Below are 27447 nucleotides of genomic sequence, written 5' to 3'. Positions count from 1 at the left end.
TCTAACCCGGGACCTCCACCCATCTCACGCCCATTCCCATCTTACAGAGGGCGGGAAAACGAGGTAAAAGAGGGGAGCCAGTAAAGAGCCCCGAAAAGTCAAGACTCCGAATTTCCTTCGTTTCTTCCTCCCCCGGCCCCACCTTTTTGTTTCCGCTTCCCACCTCCAAATTTCCCATTTCAAGGGCTACTCCAACCTATGGGCCCCAGCCGCGAGACGGCTGAGCATCGCCACTTTAAGGGGCAGGCCTCTCGCCTCCCTGACCTCGCCCCGCCCCCTTCGGAGCCTCTCTGCGCCTGCGCCCCGCGCCGGAGACCTGGGGTTGGGCAGCGCCCAGTTCCGTGCAACTTTCAAGTGAGTTGCAAACTCCGCCCCGAAGCCGGTGCCGGTGGCCCGGCGCACTGAGGTCCCGGGACCTGCACGAGCGCAGGCTGCGACCAGCCACCCTTGGCCCGGGACTCCCGGCGCCCCTGGCAAGGGCCGAACGCTTCGTTCTCCGGAGCAGGAAGTGCGGGTCAGGGCTGTAACTGTCAGAGCGGCGCGGCGGGGCGAAGGAGCGCGCTGGCGGGTACCGGCTCCCGAGTCGGTCCTGCCTGCCCCGGCCCGCTCATCTCCCCTTTCTTTAGGCTCTCCGCACAGAGAAGTTAGTGAGCGGCAGGCTCCGCCTCCACAAAGGGGCAACCCTAGTGCCCCTGTGGTTCCTGCACCTCCACCGTGGCGTAAGCGTCCCTCTCTCTGGTCGTCTTCCTGGAGGGATCGCCCTTCCTTCCCAAGGCTGCAGAATGGTGTCGTGGATGATCTGTCGCCTGGTGGTGTGAGTATGGCCGTTCTAATACTCCCTCTGTCCCTGGGTTTCAACCCGCCCCTGGGGTGGAAACTGGGACTGTCAGGTGGAAAGGGGGCTTTCTGAGCTCCCTTACACATTTTCCCTCCTTCCAACATTCACTGCGGGGGTTAACGGATTTGTGAACCTGCACAAGGCATGCGGGGGTGGGGGGTGGGGCGCGCTGGTACCCTCACCCTCAAGCCTACTTGGCTGACGCCCAGGCGAAACCCCTTGCAGTCAGACACACATTGCAGGCAGGTGCGTGGGGGAGAGAGGACCACAGGCCGGCCAGCAGCCCCTTGGCAGACACAAGATGTGGCACGTTGTGGGCGCTTCCCAACTGAGTAGTCATTCACGTGACTCACCATCCTGGCCTCAGCCTCCCCCCTCAGTCCTACTTGTCACCTTTCGGTACTCCAGCACCTGGCTGAAATATCTCTGTCTGCAACCTGGCACTGCCGGATCTGATGGCCCTGCGCCTGATGGCACGTCCAGCCTGGTGTTCTCACAGCTCCGAAGCCTGCTTCCCACCCACCTTGTGCTCTCCCTGCATCATGCACCCATGGGCCACTTATGCAGGCCTGAGCAGGCTTGGGGTGTTTGTAAACAGCAGGGTAGGGAGGTGGCCTCCAGGGCACTGACTCAGGCACAGGTTGTGCAAGCCAAGCGGGAAGAACAGGGCAGGTACTGCCGCCTTGAACCTGGGAGGCGGCCACCTGGCAGGGGGTGGGGAATGGTGCCCCTCACACTTCTCCTCTGTTTTGGGAGCTGCACTTCAGGCTGGTGTTTGGGATGCTGTACCCAGCTTATGCTTCCTACAAGGCTGTGAAGACCAAGAACATTCGTGAATATGTGAGTGTGGGGGTGGGCAGGAGGGCTCAGCCCAGGTGGGGGGTGTGGTAGGATTTGGCGAGGTGTGTGGGGTCCAAGCTGGGCTCCCTCTTTTTCAGGGGTATAATCTGGTAGGATATCCTGAAGCAGCATGGGCGTGAATGGAGGGTGGGCTGTTGGGGTTCTTTGTAAGATCTTGTGGGTGAAGCTGATTGAGGGTGGGTACAGGAATGAGTGGCAGTTTCTCAGAGGCAATTCTGTAAGGCCAGCCAAGTGCCAGGGGAATGCAGTGGGAAGGGCTTTCTGGAATCTCTGGACTGGGTCAGCCCAGGACAGGGGAGTTGGTATTGCCGGTTCAGCTTCTGGCTCCTGACATCTCCCCCTGCCTCACCCTATCCAGGTCCGATGGATGATGTACTGGATCGTCTTTGCGCTCTTCATGGCGGTGGAGACCTTCACGGACATCTTTATTTCCTGGTATGGGCACCGGGGTTCTGTGGGCTGCGGGGAGGGGCTGGCTCTCCCTGGCCTGGCTCCCTGGTGGACCTTGCCCCTCTGCTCTCACAGGTTCCCTTTCTACTACGAGATCAAGATGGCGTTTGTGCTGTGGCTGCTTTCGCCCTACACCAGGGGAGCCAGCATGCTTTACCGAAAGTTTGTCCACCCATCCTTGTCTCGCCATGAGAAGGTACCCCAGGGGGAGGCAGGGTGGGCAGCGTAGGGGTGGGTGCAAAGGGAGGAGCCCTGGATTTGGGGCCTGAGACACTGGGCGACATCTGGGCTCTAATCTCAGTCCTACTGCTGTTGAACTGTGGGACCTTGACAGAGCCTTGCCTTCTTCCTCTTCTGGACTAATCAAATGGGTGCACAGGTGAATGATCTTTGGAGGGTGTAAAACATCAGCAAGAAGCTGGTTTGGGGATGGTGTGGGGAGCCTGGAGTGTGGTGGATCATTGAGGTGGAGGAATGGGTGAGTGGGTGGGGAGCCCTTTGCTCTGTGGACGGGGTGGACCAGGAGGCATGACTCCCAGTGGTTTTTCTGGGTCCGTACAGGAGTGACCCGGGTGGTCCGCCTGAGCTTTCCTCCCCAACATCATCTGCAGGAAATCGACACCTACATTGTGCAAGCCAAGGAGCGCAGCTACGAGACGGTGCTCAGCTTTGGGAAGCGGGGCCTCAACATTGCCGCCTCTGCTGCTGTGCAGGCTGCTACCAAGGTGTCCTGGGCCCCAGCCTTCCAACAGCCCTACGCCCACCCCCAGGGCCCTTTGGGCGGGTCCAGCTCTCAGTCAGGGAGCCAAGGGATAGCAGCTGTCCATGCCAGGGAGCCGGGGTGAGAGGTGACAGGTTGCGGTGTTGGCGGGAGCATGGAGCTGAAGTTCAGACTTTCTCGCTCTAACATTGACTGTGAGCCACTGCTCCTTGTCTCTGGGCCCAACCTTGCTGTTGGCGCCCCGGCGCAGGACTAGAAGGGTTGCCATGTTGCCTTTGGGCCTGTGCCCCAGGGATTGCTCACAGGTCAGCCTTGATTTCCCTGGGCAGCTCCCCTGCCTGAGGCCCCTTCTGCCCGAAGCCCTGCCCCCTCCATCAGGTGGTGCAGCGGCTCCTGCTCCCTTGCAGAGTCAGGGTGCACTGGCCGGGAGGCTGCGGAGCTTCTCCATGCAGGACCTGCGCACCATCCCTGACGGCCCCGCCCCCACCTACCAGGATCCCCTCTACCTGGAGGACCAGGTACCCCGCCACAGGCCACCTATCGGTGAGTGGGCAGAGGGACCTGAAACTGTGCCCCCCAGAGAGAGGAATGGTTTCCTCCCCTGGGGCGGAGGAAGGCCTGGCTCAGTCTGCCCCCAGCCCTCAGACTGTGTCAGTGCCTAGCTTTGCCTCCTGGCTCCTTCTCCTCCACACAGGGTACCGGGCAGGGGGCCTGCGAGACAGTGACACCGATAATGAGTGTTGGTCCGACACAGAAGTGGCCCCCCAGCCACCAGCCCGGCCCCGAGAGAAGCCGCTGGGCCGCAGCCAGAGTCTGCGTGTGATCAAGAGGAAGCCTCTGGCCCGGGAGGTCGGTGGTGAGGCAGGCACGAGGGAAGGGGGCTATCCTTACCCCGGCGCAGCCCCGACTGTTCACAATGTGCCTGCCTCCTCTCCCCCAACAGGGCACCTCGCGCTCCCTGAAGGTTCGGACGAGGAAAAAGACCGCACCCTCAGACGTGGACAGCTAGGGTCTGCGGAGCCAGGCCGGGTCTTACCTCTTGCCCTTTGGGGTGCTGGGGCCCTTCCGAGGGACCTCTGGCCATACCAGCAGCCCTCCTGGCCCTCCTGGCTCTTGCTGATGGTTCCTGGCCACGTGCAGGGCAGCACCCACAATGTACCAAAGCAGGCTGGGCTTACGGTTCTATTTATTGCCTTCCTCGCCCTTCTACCTTCCCAGATGTGGGACCAGAGCCCTCCCCAGACCCCTGGAAAATGAAACCCAAAGGTCACCCAGCTCTGTTCCTTCCTTCCTGTCCTTTAAAGTACTTGACAGCCTTTTCCAAGGCCTGTGTGTGTGTGGGGTTGCGGGGGGTTGCTCATTGTACGGTTTGTGTTGATGAATGAGGCTGGGTTTGTGGAAGTTTTGATAAATAAACTCATAAAAGTGCTCCATCTCTTCTGGTTTGTAGTCCTTGTCCTCACAGCACATGTTATTAAACAGCCGCCACAGGCCAGTCAGCCTAGGACCAGTGCTGAAAGGCCTGAGACTACAGTAGGGCCAGATGGCCATTGACAGATAGTTGTGATGTGGAAAATACTGTTACAGAAAGCTCCTGGGGACCTCAGAGATAGGAGAGTTGGGGGACAGCCCTGGAAGGGGACAGTCTAACAAAGCAGTCAGGAGGAGATGGAAGCGGACCTTTACGGGAAGTAGAAACCAGTGGGAGTGAAGGTGGGGAGGGACCTCAGGTAGCACGATAATCTCACAGGGGATTAGCCTGAGCTATGCCAGATGAGGCCTGGATAGGCCGATTTCCTCCAAGGGCCTGCCGGGCCTCTGGGCACCTCCAGGGGTGCCTAGGTCTGCAAACCCTCAGGTTGACGGTGGGAGCATTGCACCTCTATGGAGTGGCCACAGGGGGGCAGCAGCTGCCAGAGTCTGGTTTGCCCTCAGCTTCCAGGTCAAGAAGGGCGGGGCTTGGAGGCTGAGCAGAGCCTTGCCCCTGCAGGGGCCTGGCCGCTGGATGGCTGGAGGGCTGATCAAGAACCCTGGCTCTGCCTCCAAAGGCCCTCCCTGCTGCTTGTGGTCATTGGTCTTCAGCCTGCCCCATCCTCGAATCTCTTCTGCAACCCAGGCTGTCTGCTGGCTCCACTTCATCCTTTAATCCCTGGGGCAGCCTGTGCCCAGCCCTGCCCTCTCCTGCCCTGGTCTTATTGTAGTGTCCTAGGGCTGCTCCCCTCTCCCACCCATACGCCTGCTGTCCTTTCCCACCTTTGATTAAGTCGAGAGATGGGGGAGAGTGTCAGGTGGGAAGAGGGGATATGGGGTAGTCACCCAGAGTGACCTGAGGAGTGTGGATTAACTCTTGGTGTGGGGATTATCCGGGTTTATTCGGGAGAGGTACTTAATCTGCTGGGTGGCTTAGCTCCTCACAGATTGGTGTTCAGTGATTTCCTATCTTGATGTTCCCTTGCATCATGGGGTTGCCTTATCTCTTCATTTATTCATTCAAAAAATCTTTATTGAGCATCTGCCAGGTACCAGGCATGTTTCAAGAAACTTGGGGTGCAAAGTCTAGTAATAGCTAGCATCTAGACTATGGCTGCCCCAGTAGGGGCTGCTCTGAGCCCCCAACGGGTATTAATTTATTCCTCACAACAATCTTTACAGAGCAGTTACTATTATTATAATCTCTATTTCACAAAAGGGAAAACAGGGACCGAGAGGGCGAGTTATTTGCCTGAGGTCACACAGCTAGTAAGTGGCAGAGTTGGGCTTGGAAACCAGGTAGTCTGACCCCAGAGTCAGGATTCTTAACCACTGTGCAGAACGAGAGTAAATGAGAAAGTTTCTTGCCAGGGAGAAAAGGAGAAGGAAACTAGTAGAGATGAAATACTGATTGTGTCCCGGACCTTGTGCATTTTAAAGAGGTGATTTCCTTAAATCCTCCTGACAAGACTGTCAGGTGGGAGTTATAGCCATTTTACAGCTGGAAGGATGAGACTTGGAAAAATAAAGCAATTTTCCACGATTGTGCTGCCCCTGGGTCAGAGCACCATCTCCTGAGGCAAGTCTGCCCAGAGGTTGCTTTGGTAGGGGTGGAATGGCAGGATCCACAGCGCCGTACCAAAAGGACAAAACAGAGGAGCATGTGATAAATCGTCAAAATGAAATAAAAACACAAAGCAGGGAGCAGCTGCAGGAGGCTGACAGTGTGTGGCAGTAAGGGAGCTTTCCTGGGAGCTGTGGGGCTTCACCTGCCCTTGTTCCTCGGATGGCACCTTACAGTGAGTGGCAGGGTCACTAGGGCCCCGGGGCTGAATTAGAGATGGCCCCAGCCTTCTCATTAGCCTGGCTGCCCCCGCTGCTCCTATTTCTGTCTCTGGAAGCATCTCTTTCATTCCAGCACCAGCCTCTAGGCCTTTGCTCCGCTCTCTAAATCTCCTGTGCTTCCTATGGTCTTCCTTCCAGGCTGTCACAGTGTTTCTTCATGATCAGATGCCACCTAAAAGCCTTCCTTGACTCTAGGCCCTTGTGAAGCTCCTGATCTCTGGCCAGTTCACCCTGTTCTGGGCTGTGCTTGCATGCTCCTTGCCTGCTCTGCTTCCTGCCCATCCAGATGCCAATAGCTTCTTGTTCCCCACCTTATCAATCTGGCCTCATGACTCCAGGCTCTTTTCCTGTCCTCCTCTCCACCCTCCCCCACCCCCCACCATGTTCCGTCCTATTCCTATTTACCCTTTGAACTTTACTCAAACATCACCTCCTCCAGGAAGCCCTCTGTGAGTCTTCCCCATGTCCCCTTGGGGTTGATTGCTCATCCAGACCACCTCCCACACTGCACTGTGGCTTCATAATGAACAGATCTACATCTTACTTTTGTATCCTGTCCTGGAGCAAATAGTGGTTAGAGCAGGTGACATACTGTGGTTCATGGTGAAATACTTGTTCTCTCATTTCTGAGCTCAGCATTGCCCCCTCTGTGACATTCCCCTGACTTTCCCAGCCTGGGACCAGAAACCCCTTAATAGTCTGTTAACATGCCTGACCCCAGTCTTCACCCACAGCACCCAGCATAGGGCCTGACACCTGAGAGGTTTCAGCAAATGTTTGCTGGTAAAAGAACAAGCATCAAGGGAGCAGAAGCTCCTCGATGCCAGGGAAACTTGTATGTTCATTTTTGTATTATGAATCTCCTGGGTGCCCATCACAGAGCCTTGAAAATGCCCGAGTCTCTGTAATCATGTTTGGTGAATGTCTGCTGCAGTTGTATGGGTTCCAAGACCTCCTGGGGCCAGAGGGGAAGGGGCAAGGAGAAATCCAAGTTCTCAACCAGCACGTGTGGTACTGAGACTGCAGCACTGGATGCAGACTGGGCTTCCCTCTGAGAATCACTGAGACACCTGCCTGGCATCCTTTCCCTCTGCATGGGGTTCCTAGCCCAACCCGCCACCTCTCTGGCCTGGCCCCTAGGGGAAGGTTGGGCTGTGCCCTGGCCTGCCCACACCCCCATCCCCATTACCCACAAGTGTGCCCACTGCCTCCCCAGGCAGAATCAGAGCTGGCCAGAATTCCAACTGGCCTGGAGCACAGATGGGCCAGGTTCTGCTGCCACGGGCATCGGTACAGAGATAAAGAGCCTAGGCCAGTCCCCTTAGAAGCACACACCTCTGCTTGGCCCAGGTACCAGCCCTGCTTGGTTTGAGCTCACTCCAGCCTCCCCATCCACCTGGCCTGCTTCTGAGGGATGCCCCCCAATGCTTCCAAGTTCCCTAGTGGTCCTTCATTTTCAGATCTTCCTACTCCCTCCTCCCTACAGCACCCCCCTCCCACGCCCACAGTCCATTGGACCTTTCAGGCAGCTCCTTTCTCTCCTTGCCTCTTTGGCTCCTCTGGATCCTGGTCCCCCTTCCCCACCTCTGGCCTCCAGGTGCCCCAGCCTCACTGGTGCATTTTTCAGTGTTACTGTGGGCGGCGGCAGCGTGGTTAGCCTCTTGTTTCAACACAGCCCGGGCCCAGGCTGAGTTGGGGAGTCCTGGCTGACACGGCCCCACCCTTGAGAGGGTTGAGGACACAACTCTTAGGCACTCATCCCTTGTCCCCACCTCACCGCTGCCCGCAGAGTATCAGGGATGCCCCGTAGCTGGGTAGGGGCAGAAGCCTGGGCAAGAGGATGATGCCCTGCTGGGGAAACCCCAGGGTGGGGGACCAGAGCTGGGTTGCTAGGCAGAAGGTCCTGAGTGAGTCTGGGGCAGCATGAGGTGGCTTTCTCTACGGGGTGGCTAGACTGCAGGAGAGGGAAGGTTGAGGGGGGAGGGGCACCGGGGAGGTAGAAGAGGAAATAGGTAGAGATGTGGGTGGGTGGGTGGGTCAGAGGGGAGCGGGCATCGGCCACAGGGCTTCCTCCTGGCTTCCAAAGCATCTCCACACTTCCCTTCCTCCGCCCCTCCCCCACGTCCTGGGAGAAATCTCCCCGGTATTCCCCCTCCCCCCTGCCCCCGCCCCAGGCGTTGCCACAAGGGTGGGGGGTTGGGGGGGAGGCCGGCCTCAGCTGTCTGAAGGATGGAGGGGCTGGGGAAGCAGGGCTAGGTGCCCAGACGGCCGCGTGTGTGGGAGGGGATGTCCTGAGATGCCCTCCACCCGGCAGTCCCCGCTCTGACGTGGGTGCCCCCCCTCTCCCCGCCCGGATTAGTGGCAGCTTGGCCTGACTCTCCGGGGCTCCTTCCCCCGCCCCCGCCTGCTGCCCTCCCCTGGGCAGGGGGCTGCTCCGCCCGAGGGGCACTTGTGCTTGCCCAGGTAAGGGGCTCTGGGGACAGCGTGAGGTCAGCTGGCTTGTGAGTGCTGCTGCGCGGGTCAGCGGGAACGTGTGTCTCAGTGTGTGTGTGTGAGTGTGTGTGCTCTCCAGGGGTCGGCGCGGGGCAGGAGCGGCCTGCTCGTGGGGGGAGGGTGTTGGTCAGCTCGCCTTTGTCCACGGAGCCGGAGCCGGTGTTGTGTCCCCACGTTGCGTGGCTTTCCTTCTGTGTTTGTGTCTTTGTGTGTCTCCTCAGACCTGCTCTGTCCTCAGGCACAGAACAGCCGGCTACAAGGGCTCTGGGCCTGTGGCATGGGCTATGGAGCAGGATGGAAAACTGGTGAGGGTGGAAAGGGGCTCCTTCTCGCCGCACTCCCCCCCCCACAACCCCCTGGGCATTTTTAGGAGCCTGTCCTGAGAGTCCTGGTCTAGTCCAGTGACCCGAGAGACTGGCAAATGGGGTGGGATGGGTGCCTGTTCCACTCCCCTAGGACAGTCCCCATCCCCTTGGGGCATGACAGTGACCGGCCCTCGGGGCCCCGGACAGCCCAGACTCCCACCCTGACCAGCCCAGCCTCTTCTAGGCCTCGAGCCGCAGGATTCTCCCCCTGGACTCTCCCCCGGACTCTCCCACAAGCTTCGGCTGCCAGAGGACACAAATGGGGGACCATGGGCACACCCCGGCCCCCATCCGCATCACGGAACCAGCCTAGGAATGGGAGGATAGGGCTCGGGGGCCTCGGGACTGCAATCTGAGTTAGACCCTCCGTGATCACTTCCTCGGGCACACTCAGGTCCAGGCCACCCCTCAGGGGAGCCAGGGGAGGAAGGGAGTGTTAACAACTCAGTCATGTAAACAACCCCTACCAGCCAGCCTCTGGAGGGAGGCAAAAGGCCGGAGAATCTATGCCAACATGACCTAAGTCGTGCCCGGTGCTGACCCCTTCAAGCCTCCTCTCCTCAGGACCCCTCCTCTTCTCAGCTGGTCCAAGGATCCCTGCCTCCCCTCTGGCCTCTCGAGGAAGGCTCCCTTCAGGCCTTTCATGGCACCCTTCTCCAGGAATGGTGCAGTGACCCGGGACAAGGCTGGCCACATCCGTGAACTCATCCCTTCAATGGACCGGGGGTGGGTGGGGTGGCACTGCCCATATCCCAGGCTGGGTAAAGGCAGGCCAAGGATGGCTTCCACAAGGAGGCAGGGGAGTTGTGCGGGGTGGGTGGTGGGTGCCCCAGGGGAAGGGAAGCGCCCGTTGGGCGTGTGGGTTTCTGTGTGTGTCTGAATCTGTCTGTGTGTGTTTGAATCTGTCTGTTTGTGTCTGTGCTCTGGAACCACCCCCGCAGAGGAGCTGGGATGCTTCCTCGGGTGGAGGGTGCCTTGCGTTCCCATTTCCTCTCCTCCTCTCTGCTCCCTCCCAGGAGCCACTCCCATGGGCTCCTCTCCAGTCCTGGGCCTGGAGATACTGGGATCCCAGGCCAGGGGCCGACCCCCAGAACATAGGGTGGGAGGGCATCTAGTCCCACTTCTTTGGGCAACGGATGAAACTGGGACCCTTAGACCAAGAACAGAATAGAGTCTAGACCCTTCTAGCACGGCTAGTGCAGGACACCCCCTTGGAAGGGGGCTTGGGTCTGGAACGGTGGACAGCAGCTTGGCCAGATGAGGACCAGGCTGGGCAGAGTGGGGCCAGCAAGTGTGCCTGCGTGCCAGAGCTGGAGACGACCAGGAGCCAGTGGTCCAGCAGGCACGGGGTGGCTGGCGTGGGTCAGAGCGCCCATCACTGACCCGTGAGAACTCGACTGCCCCTGCCAGCTCTGGCACTGACCCCTCCCAGCCGCCCTGCCCTGGCACCCCTGGGGGCACCCCGCCCCATCGGTGGCCTGGTCCGGCCCCTCCCGCCCTTTGCTCCAGTTCCCGGGCTTGGCACCTATAGTGGGGGTGCTGCCCGCCTGCCAGGCTCCGGGGCCGGGCCCACGGGAGGGTGGGGCGGCTGGGAAGCTGGCACGCTGCCCCGGGGGAGCCTCTCTCGGCAGGCGCCCGGGTGCCGCGGGGGGGAGGGGGGAACAAAGGGCTCATTCTCCCCGTGCGCAGCCGGTGGCATCGCCGGGGCGTTGGCGGAAGCCCCCGGGGCCCGGGAGGGGGCAGGCCCAGGCGGGGCCGCCGAATCACGGGCTCCTGTTTCCCGCAGGGTGCTGGAGGAGGAAACCGGCGGAGCAGCTTCCCCACTCTCAGTTGCGCGTCTGGCGATGGCGATCAGAGGTCCTGCTGCCCTCTCCGCTGGGCTCTCCCTCCATTAGCCGCGCCGCTCCGCGCTGCGCCCTCGCTGGTGCCTCTCTCCCGGGTCGCGGGATCGGCCCCCCTTCCAGGCACAACCCCCTCCCCCCGGCCCCCCGGCCTTTTCCCCCAACTCCGCCATCTCCGACCCGGGGCGCGCGTTCCCCCCGGCCCGGCTCCCTCTCTCCCTCCGGGGGCACCCGCTCCCTAGCCCCGGCCCGGCCCTCCCCGCGGCGCAGCACGGAGTCTCGGCGTCCCATGGCGCAACCCACGGCCTCGGCCCAGAAGCTGGTGCGGCCGATTCGCGCCGTGTGCCGCATCCTGCAGATCCCGGAGCCCGACCCCTCCAGCCTGCGGCCCTAGAGCGCCCCCGCCGCCCCGGGGGAAAGAGAGCGCGAGCGCGCTGAGCAGAGAGCGGGAGAAAGAGTCCTCGCCCGCCGGCCAGGAGGCCCCGGAACCGGCCCATGGGGAGAGGACGCCCGGTGTCGGCCACCACGACCGCCGCCGCCCGCGCCGCGCCGGGCCCGTGAAGCCCAGGTAAGCGCAGAGACGGGCGCCAGACCCGCGCCTTCTGGGGACGCCCATAGCCGGGCATTTCCGAACCGAGCCGGCCACAGGAGACGCCCATAGCCCTGTATTTCCGAACCGAGCCGGCCACAAGCAGAGGAGCTCTGCTTGCTCCTCTGGGCTGGGCCACACACCTCGGAAAGTTAGGATGCCCGACAGGGCTGGACTGTGTCAGAGCAGTGGCCCCAGAAAACCCAAGCGCCCTCTGTCACGGCTCTCCTGGGTTCCCTCGCCTCCTTCCTGGGGCTTCCCCTACTGGGCCATGCCGCCTTGCTGGGAGAGTGCAGCAGCTCCGGTACCACCTGTCATCCTGGTCCTTTGCACGCACATTCAATTTTCCCTCCTTTGCCTCTCTCTGGGGCCCAGCCTGCTTTCCCCGCCTCCTTCCCTCCCCCCCGGCCAGGCTGCAGTTACCAGCGTCCACAGCCGCCCTTGCATTGCGGGCTAGACTGGGGTATATAGACCCATCTGGCCTGAGGCCTCTAACTCCCCTCTCCCAGACTGGCTCACTCCTTCCCTTGGGGCAGCGGTGGGGACCCCAGCCCCCAGCAGTTGTCCTGGGCTCTACCTCAAGAGCCAAGAAACTGTAAAGCACCGCTAAGAGGCTGCTTCTGTGTAGAGACGGATTCGGGCCAGCAGCCCTGTTCTTCCCGATGACTCCAGCCTGCCCTGCCTGCACTGCCCATCCACAGAAGCCCAGGTGGGGCTCGGGGTGGCCTGGCAGCACCCCAGGAACCAAAGATGCAGTGCAGGAAGAGGCTTCCGAAACTGTGCATCTCCCAACCGTGTTTGACACAAGGGCACACTGAGGCCCAGAGGAGTGAACTGACTTGCCTGAGGTCACACAGCAGGGGACTGGATCAGGGCCAGGATCCAACCTTCTTGTCTCCCAGGGCAGCACCTTCTACAGAGCTCATCTTTTGGGTTCTCACCCTCTGTCCTTCCCCATGGCTCATGACCAGTTCCAGGCTCAGCGAGGCCAGGACATGTCATCCTAGAAATGGTAGTCTCTGACAAGGAGCTCTGGCCCAGGTGGGCTGTCAGGTCCCAGGCACTTGGGGGAAAGGGTAACCTCCCCCCTACTGGGGCATCCCACCCAGGCAGGTCCTTTGAGTCTCATGTGGGCAGGTAGCATGGAACCTAGCTGTAGGTTGGCACTTGCCTTACTGGTTTGGGGTGCCTTGGTGCTGCAAGGGCGGTGCCAGGAACTGGGGTGCTTGAAGCATGTTTCTAAGCAACTCATGCCATCATGGTTCTGCTCCAGGGACCCCCTCTGGGAGAGCCCCATGAGGGCAGGAGAGTGATGGAGGGTCCGCCCAGCTTCCTGAAGGACAGCCCAGCCTGGGAGAAGACAGCCCCTGAGAATGGGATCGCAGGACGGGATCTAGACACCCCACCACGAGATGGCCTGCGCCCTGCGGCACTGTGCCTGGGAGAGCCCGCTCCCTTCTGGAGGGGTGTCCTGAGCACCCCAGGCTCCTGGCTGCCCCCTGGCTTCCCGCAGAGCCCCAAGGACACGCTCCCTCTGGTGGAGGGTGAAGGTCCCCGGAATGGAGAGAGGAAGGCTGGCTGGCCAAGCAGCAAGGATGGGCTGCGCTGGAAGGAGGCGATGCTTACCCATCCACTGGCATTCTGTGGCTCACCGTGCCCGCCTCGCTACAGCCCCCTGGTTCCTGAGCATAATGGTGGCCATCCCAAGAGTGACCCTGTGGCCTTCCGACCCTTGCACTGCCCCTTCCTTCTGGAGACCAAGATCCTGGAGCGAGCTCCCTTCTGGATGCCCACCTGCTTGCCACCCTACCTAGTGTCCAGCCTGCCCCCAGAGCATCCATGTGACTGGCCCTTGGCCCCACACCCCTGGGTGTACTCCGGGGGCCAGCCCAAAGTGCCCTCCGCCTTCAGCTTAGGCAGCAAGGTGAGTGTTGGAGCAGAGAGGGTACCTGGGGCTGAGGCCACACATGGGAGCTCAGCAGGCCCCGGGGGCAACACTGGCAGGGCCAGACCACTCTGCCAATCCATTCTGATGAAAAGATAACGTGGTACCCAGGTTGGGGAGGAGGCTATCAGCTCAGACAGAGTCAACACCAAGCAATTCCTTTTCTGGGCATAGCCTTCTCATTAGGTGATGTTTACCCATCCGCTGGCATTCTGCCTGCCTCGCTACAGCCCCCTGATTCCTGAGCATAAGGGTGGCCATCCCAAGAGTGACCCTGTGGCCTTTGGGCCATTTCAGGAATTGACTCACCCATTGTCCACCCAGAAGGAGACCCTGGGAACTGGGGCCTCAGAAATGTGTGGTCTTGTTCTGGGAGGAGGGGCAGACAAGGTCCTCTGGGATGTGCTGGTGGTCCTATGACCTGTACCTATGGCACCTCTCCTCCAAGTGGCCTCCAGGGTCATCTCGGGGATGAGATGTAAAATATTTTGAATCCAGTATGGTACAGGGTATCATACCATCTGAATGGATCCTGAAAGCCCTTTGACTGTGTGTGGCATTAACCCTTTAGTTGCTGGATTGTGGGGAGACCTGAGAAATCCTGGGGAAGGATCTGGGATATCCAAGGCTATGAGGCTGTGGAGCAGGCATTTAGAGATCCAGTGCCTATTAACCAGTACATTCTTCCGTATTTTCACAACTCTTAAAGCCACACAGGCACACACCCGTTCTTGTCCTTTTAAGCACTGGGAAGCAAAGTCAGCACTAGCTTAATCCCTTCTCCTCTCTTTAGGGCTTTTACCACAAGGATCCAAGCATACTCAGGCTGGCAAAGGACCCATTGGCAACTGTGGAACCTGGGCTGCTGGGCTCAGCCCCTCGTGGGCATCTCCAGAGAACTGGGGAGGTGGAACACCCTTCTCTCCACCAGAGGGATGGAGAGACAGGAGTTGGCAGGCATCCGAACCTTTGTCCCCTTCTCCTGGGACATCCAGACACTGTGGCCCGGACCCCGTGGCCCACTTGTTCCCCAGGCCTGGTTCATACTCTTGGCAATGTCTGGGCTGTCCCTGGAGGTGGGAGCCTTGGGTACCAGCTGGGGCCATCAGCCGCAACAAGGTGCCCATCTCCTGGACCTCCTATCACCCAGGCAGGCTATTGCTCATCTCACCCACCAGCTAGAGATGACCCTTGTGGGCAGTGCCAGGAGGACCTGGAGGGGGCCACCAGTGAGCCCAGTGAATCCAGCGAGGAAGCCTATAAGACCCCCGGTCCTAGGGCCTGCCCGCCCAGCCATCACACCAAGCTGAAGAAGACGTGGCTTACTCGACACTCTGAGCAGTTTGGGTGCCCAGACAGCTGCCCTGGGGAGGAGGAGAGCCCGGCAGCCCAGCTGCCAGCCCGCAAGAGGTCAAGCAGCCCCGAGGTCCAGGGAACAGCGAGCAGCCCAGCTGCCAAGCGCCCGACCGGTCCTTTCCCAGGCAGTGTGGGTCAGGGGGCCAGAGGCCGGCAGGAAGTGCTGGACTCATTATTTGGGAACAAGGCGGAGACAGAACAGCGTGATGACCACAGAGGTAAGGGGACCGAGATGGGGTGGAAGCGGGGGCTGCTGGGGGCCCTACTTGGGAGGGCACCACTGGGACAGGGGCTTTCCAGGGAGGTGGGGTCAGTATACCTTTATGAGTGGGTTACACCCAGCTGCCCCATTGTCTACCTCAATGGGGTAGTTCACTGAGTCCCTTAGCATCTACAAGCCAGAGCCTTCCAGCAAGTGGCTCCTATTTTCCTGTGCCTCCTCCCAAGTCATGGCATACTAGTGAGAATATAATGACAGGGTTCAGTGCGTGGAGTCAAAGGACCTGGGTCCTGACTTGACTGATTCGGTGCTGTGTGACCTTGGGCTAGTTACTTCACCTCTCTGGACTTCAGTTTCTTCATCTATAAAATGGGGATAAAGACAGCACCTACCTCGTAAAGACTGCTGCAGAGATGAAACCATATCATTCACATGAAGGACACTAAGTAAGCACCCAATGAACAGGCATCTCTGTGATTATCTGGGCTACAAACCCCATTGGAGAATTGGCTCTCCTGAAGGACCCCTTGTCCTGCCCCAGGAACAAATGACAAATCTCTGGGCCAGCTGGATCATGGAAAGTCAGTGTGAACATTGCTGGTGTTAGGACTTGGGCACGACTCGGACCCCTGTGTCACGCGGTGCCCTTCACAGAGGCTGGCACTGCCGACCCAGCCTCGGTTCCTCGGGACCACCTCAGTTTCTTGGCCTCCTGGAAGCTGGGCCTGAATCAGGACTCTTTCGCTGGCCTTGCACCCCTGCACCTGGCACGGGTCTTTCTGCACTCTCCCAGGCCTCTGCCTGCAGTGGAAGCTCTTGGCTCCTCCACCGCCTTCTTGGGTTACTGCACCTGTGGCCTGTGTTGAAACTCTGCGGCCTTCTCACCTTCCAGCGCCCTCCATCCACGTTGGGATTGCCTCTTCACGCTCTCACACAGCCAGTGGCATCACTGAGCCTGAGGCAAAGCCATCCCAAGTCTACACCAACTGTATCTAGAGCCCCAGCTACCCTAGTATCGTAGAGCCCACCTCATGGCCCATCAGTCCATGTCAGGGCTCAGCTCTTTTGAAGTTTTTGGAGGCCTGCTTCTCTTGTTCCGAATCAGGCCTCATAGGCCTGGGCCTAGGAGCTGCGCTGGCCCCACGTGGGGGCGGGCTGGGTGCTAAGGCAGGGCCTGGGGCTCACCAAAGCCCAGGAGGCCCAGATGCCCGACCTGCTGCCATATCTTCTCAGGACCCCGGGACGACGGGGCCAGCCTGCAGGCCCCAGGGCCCCAGGATACACCTGGCGTGCCTCCTGTGGCAGGCATCACTCAGTGCCAAGGCTGTGCCCAGGCAGCTGGCGAGACGGGAGGGCCTGCCCGCTACTCCCAGCCACTGTCCAGGTGAGCCTGTTGCCCCTGGCTGCCCCCAGCACCCTCCCAGTGGGGGCTCCCCGCTCACCTGCCTCCACCCTGTCTCCAGATTGCCGCTGGGAGGGGAGCAGCCACAGGAGGAGGACTCGGCAGCCAGCTCTGAGGAGGGAGGAGGGTCTGGCCCGGAGGCTGGGCTCAGCATGGGCCTCGCCAAGCACCTGCTCAGCGCACTGGGAGACCGACTGTGCCGCGTTCTGAGGAGGGAGCGGGAGGCCCTGGTCTGGGCGCACCAGGAAGGTGAGTGCGCCCATGGGGTATTCACCCTGCGAGGGCCTGATCCTGTGGCCATTGCTTTCTCATGGGGCCTCCTTCCCTACCAGTACTGCCTGCCCATCGTGCCTCCAGCTCAGCTCAGGAGCTCCTGCCTTGCTGTGCCCATATTTCCAGCTCAGGCTCTGAGTCAACTTGTATTCTGAAGTTTCTGGCCTGGGCGGAGGATGTTGGGAAGGTGTAAAACCTGGTCTGGCCCAACGCTTCTAGAGCTTTGGGCTTGCTAGGGAAACAAGATTGAATGCCAAGTGTTTGTAAGAGCTCCAGGAGGTGGCAGGGGAGCTCCCTGTGGCTTTGCACGGGAGGGAAGGCTTCCGGGGCGGCCAGCTGTCAGGCCCTGGGAGGCTGGTAGGATTAGGGCCAAGGTTAGAGGTCAGCAAAGGCGGCGAGGTGTTCAGCTAGTGCCTCTGGCTCCAGCCTCTCCCTACTGTTTGTTGTTGTTTGGTCACCAAATCATGTCTGACTCTTTGCGACCCCATGAACCACAGCATGCCAGGCTTCCCTGTCCTTCACCATCTTCCGAGTTCGGTCAGACTTATGTCCATTGAATCAGTGACGCCATCCAACCAGCTCATCCTCTGTCACCCCTTCTCCTGCCCTCAGTCTTTCCCAGCATCAGGGTCTTTTCCAGGCTCCCTTCCATGGGATCCTGGAAAACACACACCCTCGGCCTTGTTACTCCCTGGGTGAGGCCCATAGGTGGTTCCCTCTTTTTTTAATTTTGTATTGGGGTATAGCCAAGTTACAATGTTGTGATAGTTTCAGGTGGACAGCAATGGGACTCAGCCGCACATATATATGTATCCACTCTCCCTCAACCTTCCCTCCCATCCAGGCAGTGGTGGCTCCCTCCTATCCTAGAAAGTCCAGCCCCTTCCCCTCTCACAGCCAGCTCCTGTCCACCCTACCACTCCCTCCGTCCGGATTCCCGGCACACCGAATCACTGTCTGCACAGCTCACTTGAGCTTGTCTGCTCCCTCGGGCCTTGGCACCCTCAGATCCCTCGTCTGGAATGCCCTTCTCCTCCCTTCCTACCTGGTGAATGAAAACTTACTCATCACTTGGGGCCCGTTTGGGCAACTGTCCCCACCCTCACCCTTCCGTCCCGCTCATAATCTAGCAGCCACCCCGTGATGCCATGATCACTGCCGTGTTCGTGGGCTCATCTCTCGCCTTGTGATGTGAGTGCTGGGAGGGCAAGCACCAGGTTCTGACCAGCTTTGAACTACCAGCACCCAGTCCGAGATGGGACAAGTGTGTGTCTAATGAGTAAATGAACGTCTGCTCACCAGCGACCTCCCACCTGCCAGCAATTGCTTAGTCTGAAACTCTGGGTGAGACAGGGAGTAAGGTTTCCTCTTCTGAGATACAGAGGAGTCCCTGAGGAAATGGTCTTCCCAGGTGGCACTAGTGGTAAAGAACCTGCCTGCCAATGCAGGAGATGGAGTAGATGCAGGTTCAGTCCCTGGGTTGGGAAGATTCCCTGGAGGAGGGCATGGCAACCCACTCCAGTATCCTTGACAACCCACTCCAGAATCCCATGGACAGAGGAGCCTGGTGGGCTACAGTCCATGGGGTCGCAAAGAGTTGGACATGACTGAGTGACTTAGCACACATGCCCCTGAGAAGACCCCACTGCCCTGGAGGATGAGGGATGAAAGTTTGTATTGGGTGGATCTGGAAGCCCTGGGACAGGCATTGGAGGGGCATACTGACTGAGCTGTCCTGGGTGGGTTGGTTGCAGATGGTGGTGTGGTAGAGGGGCTGTTGAGTGATCCAGGGTGACTGCAAGAGGCCTGTCTCCCTTTTGGGGTAGCCCCTCAGTGAAAACTGCCCCTGTTTGTGCATCCCTCCCACATGAGGTCCCCAAAGGGGCCACTGGCTTGAGGCCCCTCTGACCCTGTTCTCTCCTGTGGTTAGCAGGCCAGGCACCAGTCGGGACTGAGGACGACCCAAGCCTTCCACGCTGCTGCAGCCACTGCCACCACGGACTGTTCAATACCCACTGGCGATGCCCTCGCTGCAGCCACCGGCTGTGTGTGGCCTGTGGTCGCATGGCAGGTGCTGGGAGGACCAGGGAGAAAGCAGGTAGGAAAGGAGCTGGGGGCCTCGGAAGGACTGCTTTAAAGTTCATGGTCAGGGACTTCCCTGGTGGTCCAGTGGTTAAGACTCTGTGCATCCACTACAGGGAGCACGGGTTCAATCCCCAGTCAGGGAACTAAAATTCTACATGCCCCAAGGCATGGGCCAAAAAAAAAAAAAGAGTTCAAGGCCATTTCTTGGCTGAGTCTCCCCAAGAGTCTCCCTCCCCAGCCTGCTCAGTGCCCCTTGGGCCGGGCAGTTTCCTCTCCAGATCAGAGGGCCATGCCTGTGTTCTAGCCCACCCTTGAAAGAAGTCACATGCCTACTCTCTGCCCCTCCCTTTACTCAGCTTGTACCTTTTTAAACCTTACAACACTGGGGGGGTGGATATTATTGCCTCCATTTTCCAGATAGGAAGAAAAACTCACGTTAAGTGACTTGCCCAAGGTCACACAACAAGTAAGTGTTAGGTCCAGGATTTAAAGTCAGGTCTTCTGATTCCAAGTCCTGCTGTCTTCATGGTTCTCAGCTTTCTCTCCCTTGGCTCAACTCGGCCACCTCAACACTTGAAGTTTCCCAGTGTTCCAACAGACATGGCCAAAAAGAGTTCCAGGGTCAGAAACCTTTCGGAACACCGTATTCTACACGATCATCTTGCAATGCACTCAGCATATTAAAGGCTCTGTGTTCTGCAAGCAGAGGATCTTATGTCACTATGGAACCCAAGTTTCCCAGAAGGCCCGTGTTTTGTAGATTGTCAAGGTCCCCGATTGAAATATCACGCCCTTGCCCTTCTTTCCTGACCTTAACCTGAGGTTACCTTGATTTCCTGACCCACAGCTTCTGCCTTCCCACCCCAGCAGGCTCTCAGGGACAGTCCACAGAGAAGTGTGGCCAGGAAGCTGGGCACAGTGCCGGTTCCCTGATGCTCACCCAGTTTGTCTCCAGTCAGGGTGAGCTCTCTTGGAGGGGCAGGGTGGACAGAGGGCGGGTTCAGGGGGCCAGCTTCCTGTGTGGCTATCCCTCAGCGCTATCCCATGTCTTCCTGGTGAGTGAGGCCAAGCAGTGCAGGAGTGGCCCCCTGTCTGCCGTCACTGGCAAGTCCCATCTCCCCTCTACCCCTTACAGCTTTGGCAGAATTAAGCGCTGCAATGCACCAGGTCTGGGTCAAGTTTGACATTCGGGGGCACTGCCCCTGCCAAGCTGATGCCCGAGTGTGGACTGCTGGGGATGGAGGCCTGCAGGTAAGAAAGCAGGGCATGGGATAGGGCGCTAGCCTGTGGGGCCCAGGATAAGGCAGTGTGTCTTCAAATCTCTGACCTCGGCAGGGTTTGGTCCTTCAGTGGGAATGAAGAGGGACGTGGAAGCTGGGTGAAGTTGGGACACTTCTCTTCTTCCCCTGGGGACCAGGATCCCTGGAGTGAGCTCGAGCATCTGCCCCCACCCAGGCCCCAGAAGTCCTCACTCTGCCTGCCGGGAGCTCCCACCTTCTTTATGTGTGTTCTTGGTATAACTGCCAGCGTTTCTTCTTTCCGCTTGGGAGAGCGCGCCTGCAGGCAGAGTGTGCGCCCATCTTCTCAGTATGCACACGCGTATTCACCAGTTTCAGTTGTGTCCTGCCAGGCTCCTCTGTCCATGGTATTCTCCAGGCAAGATTACTGGAGTGGGTTGCCACCCTCCTCCAGGGGATCTTCCTGACCCTGGGATCGAACCCACGTCTCTTATGTCTCCTGCATTGATTCAGATGGGTTCTTTACCACCAGAGCCACCGTAGGAAGTCCTCTTCTTAGTATTCCCCACACCTAAGACAGAGCAGGTGCTCAATATGCATTTCACAGGTTTTTTTTTTTATGAAGTTCATGTACTTAACTGTAAAAGTCATATATTCAATAAATAGTTTAGAGAATGGTTTTTGTGTGTTAAGATACTGTATACATTCCAGCTGTGGAAAATGTGGAAAATATAGATAAGAAAACAGCAATGGCTTCTAATGTCACCATTGTCGTTTTGACATATTTCTTTCCAATCATTTGCCTCCATGTTTATTCCAGCCTCTTTTACATAGACTTTAGATCCGGCTGCACGCATGAGTCCATGGGCAACTTTTCTCCACCTAATGCTCTATCATATGACATTTTGCTCCTTGTAAACACCATTTTAGGACTTACAGGGGTCCACTGTGAATACTTGGGGGTTGAATTGGATTGAGTTGCATTTGCCATTTTTACATCTCTGATTGGATTGGGGGGGGGGGTGACTGGGTTTAACAGAAGGAGCCGACGGAGAAAACTCCCCCAACTCCACAACCTTCCTGCAATGGGGATACCAACAGGACCAAGGACATTAAAGAAGGTGAGCAGCCCCCTGCCCCTCACTCAGACTGTGTGGGGGAAGCTGAGTCAGGTTGGAATCCCCAGGAGAGATTGGAATTGCTTTAGCCATCCCTATCCCCATCACCATTTCTCTCCTCAAGTCTTCCTAAAGAAAGTGTAGTGTATGTGTGTGCGTGTGTGTGTGAAGTCAGTTCAGTTGTGTCTGACTCTTTGAGACCCCATGGACTGTAGCCCACCAGGCCCTTCTGTCCATGGGATTCTTCAGGCAAGAATACTGGAGTGGGGTGCCATGCCTTCCTCCATCTAAAGAAAATCAATCTCAGTAAAATCTAGGACAAGACTTCTAGCTCTTTTCTGTCCAGACCCCTGATCTGAGTCCCTCGTTTGGAGAGGCCCTAGAGACCCTGCCAGGAAAGCTGGTGGGAGGTGAGTGCATCTAGGGCAGAGTTGAGATGAGCAAGGCTGAACAGGCATAGCCAGGAGATGAGGGAAGCACGTGTGTGGGCAATGGAACCCCTACAGAAAGGTGAAGCCCCGCACCCCTCTCCTCCTTCACAGAGACCCCAGACTCCACAGAGACCCCGGCAGAAGACCGTGCCAGCCGAGGGCCCCTGCCTTGTCCCTCTCTGTGTGAACTGCTTGCCTCCACCGCTGTCAAACTCTGCCTGGGGCATGAACGGATACACATGGCCTTTGCCCCTGTCACTCCGGCCCTGCCCAGCGTGAGCAAGGGCATAAAGGGAGGCCTGGGGGCCCGGGACCCAAGCTGGGCTACCCTCCCCTGTAGGCTCAGGTGGGTCCTAAGTACTCCCTCCCCTCTGTTCCTCCCTCCCCGCAGGACGACCGCATCACCAACATCCTGGACAGCATCATCGCGCAGGTCGTGGAGCGGAAGATCCAGGAAAAAGCCCTGGGGCCGGGGCTGCGGGCAGGGCCGGGAATGCGGGCCGGGCCGGGCCTGCGCAAGGGCCTGGGCCTGCCCCTCTCCCCCGTTCGGCCCCGGCTGCCTCCCCCTGGAGCTCTGCTGTGGCTGCAGGAGCCCAGGCCTCAGCGAGGCTTCCACCTCTTCCAGGAGCACTGGAGGCAGGGCCAGGTGAGGCTCCCAGATCTCACGGCCTTGCCTGAGAGGCCTGAAGGAGGCTTCCTGGCTCTTTGGCCCTGCAATCCTCAGTGCTCTATGCTTGCTTTGAGGGGTTACCCTAGTCAGGGGGGCTGTGATGGGGTCCCTGGTGTCTAGGTTGAGTCTGTTGGGCATGACCACCCTCCTCCGAATATACACAGGGTCTTTGATCTTGAGGCCAAGGCAGACCTGGTCAGTCACTCAGAGGGAACAAGGCTGGTCGCCATGCAGTTCTGGTGCTCGACAAAATGCTACAGTCTGGCCCCACTGGGTACCCGCTCCATTCTCCCCATTTCCCCTTTCTTTTCCCACTGCAGCCTGTGCTGGTGTCAGGAATTCAGAGGACACTTCAGGGCCACCTTTGGGGGTCAGAAGCTCTCGGGGCTCTCAGAGGCGAGGTGCAGGCACTGACCCCCCTTGGGCCTCCCCAGCCCACCAGCCTGGGCAGCGCAACATTCTGGGAGGGATTCTCCCGGCCTGAGAGTGAGTATCACAGATGGGGAGGAAGAGGCGGGAGCCTGAGCCTGGGGTGTGGCAGTGGGCAAGGCCGTGGAGTCTCAGAGTGGACCTGGGGGAGACTAGAAGCAGAGCCCCCTGCAGAAACTAGACTCTATCACCACCATGGGAGCAGGGCCCTCTGGGCCCATGAGGTTTCTCCCTGAGCCAACAGCTGTTCTGTCTCCCTGCTAGGTCGCCCGAAGTCAGATGAGGGCTCGGTGTTCCTACTGCACAGAACTCTGGGGGACGAGGACACCATCAGGTATGTGGTGCCAAGGGCTGCCCGGGCCTCCCTACATCTCCTGTTTGGCCTTGGGATCCTCAGTGCTCTGTGCTTGCCTTAGGGGGGTTACCCTAGTCTCAGGGGCTGTGACAGGGTCCCTGGTGCCTGAGTTGAGTCTGTTGGGTGTGACATTACCCTCCCCCTGCCCGCCCCAACACAGGGTAGAGAACCTGGCTGCCAGCCTCCCACTCCCAGAGTACTGTGCCCGCCATGGGAAACTCAACCTGGCTTCCTACCTCCCTCCCGGCCCTGTCCTGCGTCCACTGGAGCCCCAGCTGTGGGCAGCCTATGGTGAGTATCCACTCCACTCCTGCCCAGTCCCTACCCCTCTACCTATCATCCCCAAGAACCCATGAGTCTGTGCCAAGGTCCTGGGGCCTATTCCCAACTAGCCTTTCTCCACCTCCATACAGGTGTGAGCCCACACCGTGGGCACCTGGGGACCAAGAACCTCTGTGTGGAGGTGACCGACCTGGTTAGTGTCCTGGTACATGCTGAAGCCCCCCTGCCCGCCTGGCACCGGACACAGAAAGGTGCGTCCTCAGCTGGAAGCAGGGTGGGCACGAGCTTCTGAGGCGAAGTGGTGTCTCTGCTGGCCCCGGGTCCTCCTGAGCTGTCTTTCTTTCCCAGATTTCCTCTCAGGCCTGGACGGAGAGGGGCTGTGGTCCCCGGGCAGCCAGGTCAGCACCGTGTGGCATGTGTTCCGGGCACAGGACGCCCAGCGCATCCGCCGCTTTCTCCAGATGGTGAGGAGGGAGCCGGGGACCCCTCCCCTTCCCCTCCCAGCCCCAGGAGCTCTCCCTCTGTGTGTACCCTGTGTGCTCGCTCCCTCGCCTCAGGTGAGCTGGACTGGACAGGTGCAGAGGAGGCAGAGGTGTGTGGTGGGGTGCACAGGAAGTGGGGGGTTGAGGCAGGACCTGGTGATGGAGTGAGGCACGAGCTGCCACCGGCTGGGCCCTGGGTCTATCGTCTTCGTCAGTTGTCACCGGTACCACATTCGGTAGGGCTTCCCTGGGGGTTCAGGATGGTAAAGCATCTGCCTGCAGTGCAGGAAACCCAGGGTTCAGTCCCTGGGTCGGGAAGATGCCCTGGAGAAGGGAATGGCAACCCACTCCAGTATTCTTGCCTGGAGAATTACCCGGATAGAGGAGCCTGGCAGGCTACAGTCCATGGGATTGCAAAGAGTCAGACAGGATTGAGTGACTAACCCACACACTTTATGAGGAGGTGCCCTTTGGGGTGCTAGCAAGGAACAGCTGAGGGGGGGCAGCCATAGTAGGCAGAGGGAGAGATGGGACCTAGAGAAGGGGCAGGGAAGGAGAAGAGGAGGGGTTGAGCAGAAGGTGGCCGAGGCCCTGTGGTTCCAAAGTCCAGTGGAGCCCTGATTGTCCTAGGGAAGGGACGCCCACCAAGGGTCACCCCTGCTCAGGCACATGTGCACACACAGACATGCAAGTGTCAGCGCGGCTGTCCATCACCACCCCCCTACCCACACGCGCGGAAAGATGGGTGGACTCACGTGGGCTGGAACACACAGAGTGGAGCAGACCACAGTATGCCTTCACACACACATGGCCTTGTCTGGGCTGGGTGTGGCCGGATGTGGGCAGTCCTGAATGGCCAAGCCGATGATTCATGGGGAGGGTCAGAGGGGCATAGCCTCACTGAGAGGCCTGGGAAACACTGCTCAGATTCCAGGTGGGACTTCTTGGCACCTGCCTGGATTACCCTACAGTCCAACCTACGGTCCAGCCTGACTCATCAGCCTGGTCTTGGAGGTCTGAACCCTGAGCCCAGGGATAATGGCTGAGGTCCTAACTGAAGGGCTTGGAAGGAGCTGGTGGGCACCTGGAGTACAAGGCTGGGTTCCCCTGGCCCCTGGCCTCCATGAGCCCCCTGTCTGCACAAGAAGCTCCCCACTCTGGTTGGAGAGGGGAGGGGTGGTGAAGGCCCCCCAAAGCTTTGCCTACTTCAAAGGCCTCAGCCTAGACAGTCTAGGTTCATCCACTGAGAGTCAGAACTTCTGAGTCTGGATCTGGGATCTTAGGAGAATCTGATGAAAGCTTCAAATTGTCTTCCTAGGGACATATGGCTACCTACTCATCCACTTTAGCATGCAGTTCAGGATGTCCCAGGATTCCACCAAGTTAAGAGCTCCACCAAGTTAAGAGCTCCTGGCATAGACAGTTTATGAGTTGCGATTCTGCAGGATGTCTTCCTGGGTTTTGGAGAAAGGAGTACCTTTGGAGGAGGGAGCAGAGAGCCCAGGGCCAGAGACACAGAGGCTATTCAAGCCATCTATCCCCAGGAAAAGCAGAGATTTGAACCCTCTGCCTCAGACTCTTAATCCTTCCTTCTGATCTTCTTCCAGCCAGATCTCTGCTTTGCTGGCCTAAGCGGCCCCAGGCCCCAGTACCCGGGTCCTGTCCCCGTCACCTCTACATCCTCCCCGACCTGCCCTTCAAGACTCTACAGCTCCTACCTGTGTCTCTGGCCTTTGGGAAGCCCACGCCCCATCTTCCTGCAGCCCTACCCTAGCCTCTCCCCCACTCCACTTGCTCATCCCTCCTTCTCTTCTTTGAGGTGTGCCCCACTGGGGCAGGAAACTTGGAGCCTGGTACCCCTGGCAGGTGCTACCTGGACGCAGGGCTGCGGCGGCGCCTGCGGGAGGAGTGGGGTGTGAGCTGCTGGACCCTGCTGCAGGCCCCCGGAGAAGCCGTGCTGGTGCCCGCGGGGGCTCCCCACCAGGTGCTTCCCCAGCGCGTGCCAGTGGGGGCTCTCTGCAGAGAGCTCAGAGTATCAGAAGCAGTCCCCAGGCTGTTACACCCTCTGTTTTTCCTGCGGAGCTAGGCAGAACAGGAAGTCATGCCTCCATTGGAGGGAAGAGGAGAATCCTGTGGTCTTGAAGTCATCAAGCTTACTGGGCATCAAGCTTACTGGGCATCAAGCTTATTCCTCGATGTCTGCTCTGCCTGCACCATCTCTGGCATCCCTTTGGCCTGCTTTTGGCCACACCCTTTGTGGTGCCCCTTGCTGGATCCAGGGCATCCGCTCTCTGAGAGCTGGTTGGGTGGGGCTCATTAACCAGAAGTAGAGCTCAGGGATCAGAGGGGCAGGATGCGTCACCCTGAGTCTCCGTTGACCGCCCCCCCGACCTGTCTCCTCCCTGGCACAGGTGCAGGGCCTGGTAAGCACAGTGAGCGTCACTCAGCACTTCATGTCCCCTGAGACCTCTGCCCTCTCTGCTCAGCTCTGCCACCAGGGGCCCAGCCCGCCCACTGACCACCGCTTGCTTTATGCCCAGGTGAGTGGAACACTGGCCAGGAGCCTGGGTGTGCTGCCCAATTTCGCCATCAAGCAGAGCTGGGTCCAGGGAGGGCCTTCTTGGCAGGGTGAGCCCAGGGGCATGACTGTAAACTCCTTGTCCTCTCTCTTTCTCCTAGATGGACTGGGCTGTGTTCCAAGCAGTGAAGGTGGCTGTGGGAACATTGCAAGAGGCTAAATAGGGGTGGGAGGTCCCAGGTGTCTGGGGTGGAGGTCAGGGGCAGGCATGGCTTCAGCAGAGAATGGCACTGGGGAACTTGGGGACTTTGGATCAATTCCGCACTCTGGACACAAGCAGGCACCATGTTCCCTGCCCTTGACCTGAGCCCTGATGCCAACAACCACAGTGCCACTGAAGCTTACACCTGCCCTTTGCATACTGGCACTTGCTCTGCCCCTAAGCCCTTCTCCAAGTATCAGACCCAGACTGGGGGTGATTGTCTCCTAACCCCTGCCCCCAACCCAGCAGACAAACAGCCCTTCCCTGGGGGACCTCAGACATCATTCTGGCTTAAGCGACACCTTCTGTTGCTGCTTCACCTCCTGCTGTCTCCTGTGTCTGAGCTCTGCTCATACCACCCACAGCCTCCTGGGCTCCCAGAGGCCCTTCTCCCTGCAGGTGTGCTAGACAAGGGGTCACTGACATCCCGCCTTCCTGCCACAGAGCTGTGAAGTGTGGGGAGGGGACGGCCTCAGGTCACCATCTAGGCTTGGCCGGAGGGCGCGATAGATATGGGTGAGGCCCCATCCCTGCTCCCTCCTCTGCCTCCTTCCTTCTGGATTTCCATTAAATGCTGTTGTTTTGTGAATGCTGCCTTGTGGTTGGCCCTGCTCCTGCAGGCCACGTGGACAGGGAGGGAGGGAGGGGGACACCTGGAACTGGAGCAGGGTGGGAGGGGGCTGAAGCAGTGGTGACAGGGACCTCAGACACCCGTGCCTGCTCCTCTTAGGGTGGGGGAGGGCGCTGTGTCCCTCCCTCCCACAGAGGAGCAAAGAGGGGCTGACCTTGAGGATGCTCCTGACAGCAGGCAAGGCGGAGGTCTCGGTCACAGCAGCATGGCATCTCCCTGTGTGACACTAGAGCCCCAGAAGCCCTAACTCACCTTGCAAACTTCAGGCCAAACATCT

At 59.1% G+C, this 27447-nt stretch overlaps 2 protein-coding genes across 10 annotated transcripts; both read left to right on the top strand.

The window, feature by feature from the left end:
* REEP4 (receptor accessory protein 4) lies at positions 288-4305 on the top strand. 4 transcript variants are annotated; one of them, XM_018052280.1, is made up of 9 exons: positions 299-354; positions 627-814; positions 1606-1678; positions 2058-2134; positions 2225-2345; positions 2761-2874; positions 3278-3413; positions 3565-3719; positions 3814-4305. In XM_018052280.1, exons 2-9 carry the CDS (start codon positions 783-785, stop codon positions 3877-3879), a joined length of 774 nt encoding a protein of 257 aa, XP_017907769.1. In that variant the 5' UTR covers positions 299-354; positions 627-782; the 3' UTR covers positions 3880-4305. The 4 variants fall into 4 exon arrangements, with proteins under 4 accessions (XP_017907770.1, XP_017907769.1, XP_017907768.1 ...); XM_018052279.1 differs by lacking the exon at positions 299-354 and adding an exon at positions 361-508; XM_018052278.1 differs by lacking the exon at positions 299-354 and adding an exon at positions 361-514.
* HR (hair growth associated) lies at positions 11123-27128 on the top strand. Of its 6 annotated transcripts, none has more exons than XM_018052274.1 (19): positions 11129-11452; positions 12747-13397; positions 14212-14992; positions 16228-16378; positions 16458-16645; positions 18600-18767; positions 19625-19714; positions 19890-20005; positions 21032-21113; positions 21653-21816; positions 21933-22187; positions 22532-22697; positions 22905-22974; positions 23156-23286; positions 23409-23528; positions 23626-23741; positions 25579-25743; positions 26171-26299; positions 26439-27128. In XM_018052274.1, the coding sequence occupies exons 2-19, from the start codon at positions 12786-12788 to the stop codon at positions 26499-26501; spliced, it is 3567 nt and encodes a 1188-aa protein (XP_017907763.1). In that variant the 5' UTR covers positions 11129-11452; positions 12747-12785; the 3' UTR covers positions 26502-27128. The 6 variants fall into 6 exon arrangements, with proteins under 6 accessions (XP_017907765.1, XP_017907766.1, XP_017907763.1 ...); XM_018052271.1 differs by having other exon boundaries at positions 11131-11452; positions 19622-19714; XM_018052275.1 differs by having other exon boundaries at positions 11132-11452; positions 18603-18767.

This window comes from Capra hircus, chromosome 8, assembly GCF_001704415.2.
Source record: "Capra hircus breed San Clemente chromosome 8, ASM170441v1, whole genome shotgun sequence".
Classification (NCBI taxonomy): Eukaryota; Metazoa; Chordata; class Mammalia; order Artiodactyla; family Bovidae; genus Capra; species Capra hircus.
The sequence above is the reverse complement of the archived record's forward strand: the minus strand, read 5'-3'. Positions and strand labels throughout refer to the sequence as shown.

Bases quoted from the DNA above. Each gene is read 5' to 3' on its own strand.
- REEP4 (XM_018052281.1), top strand. From the start codon at position 783: ATGGTGTCGTGGATGATCTGTCGCCTGGTGGT. The intron at 2,135-2,224 runs GTATGGGCACCG...CTGCTCTCACAG, and splicing joins ACGGACATCTTTATTTCCTG to GTTCCCTTTCTACTACGAGA. The intron at 2,875-3,277 runs GTGTCCTGGGCC...GCTCCCTTGCAG, and splicing joins CTGTGCAGGCTGCTACCAAG to AGTCAGGGTGCACTGGCCGG.
- HR (XM_018052271.1), top strand. From the start codon at position 12,786: ATGGAGGGTCCGCCCAGCTTCCTGAAGGACAGCCCAGCCTGGGAGAAG. The intron at 22,975-23,155 runs GTATGTGGTGCC...GCCCCAACACAG, and splicing joins GGGGACGAGGACACCATCAG to GGTAGAGAACCTGGCTGCCA. The intron at 23,742-25,578 runs GTGAGGAGGGAG...CTCTTCTTTGAG, and splicing joins TCCGCCGCTTTCTCCAGATG to GTGTGCCCCACTGGGGCAGG.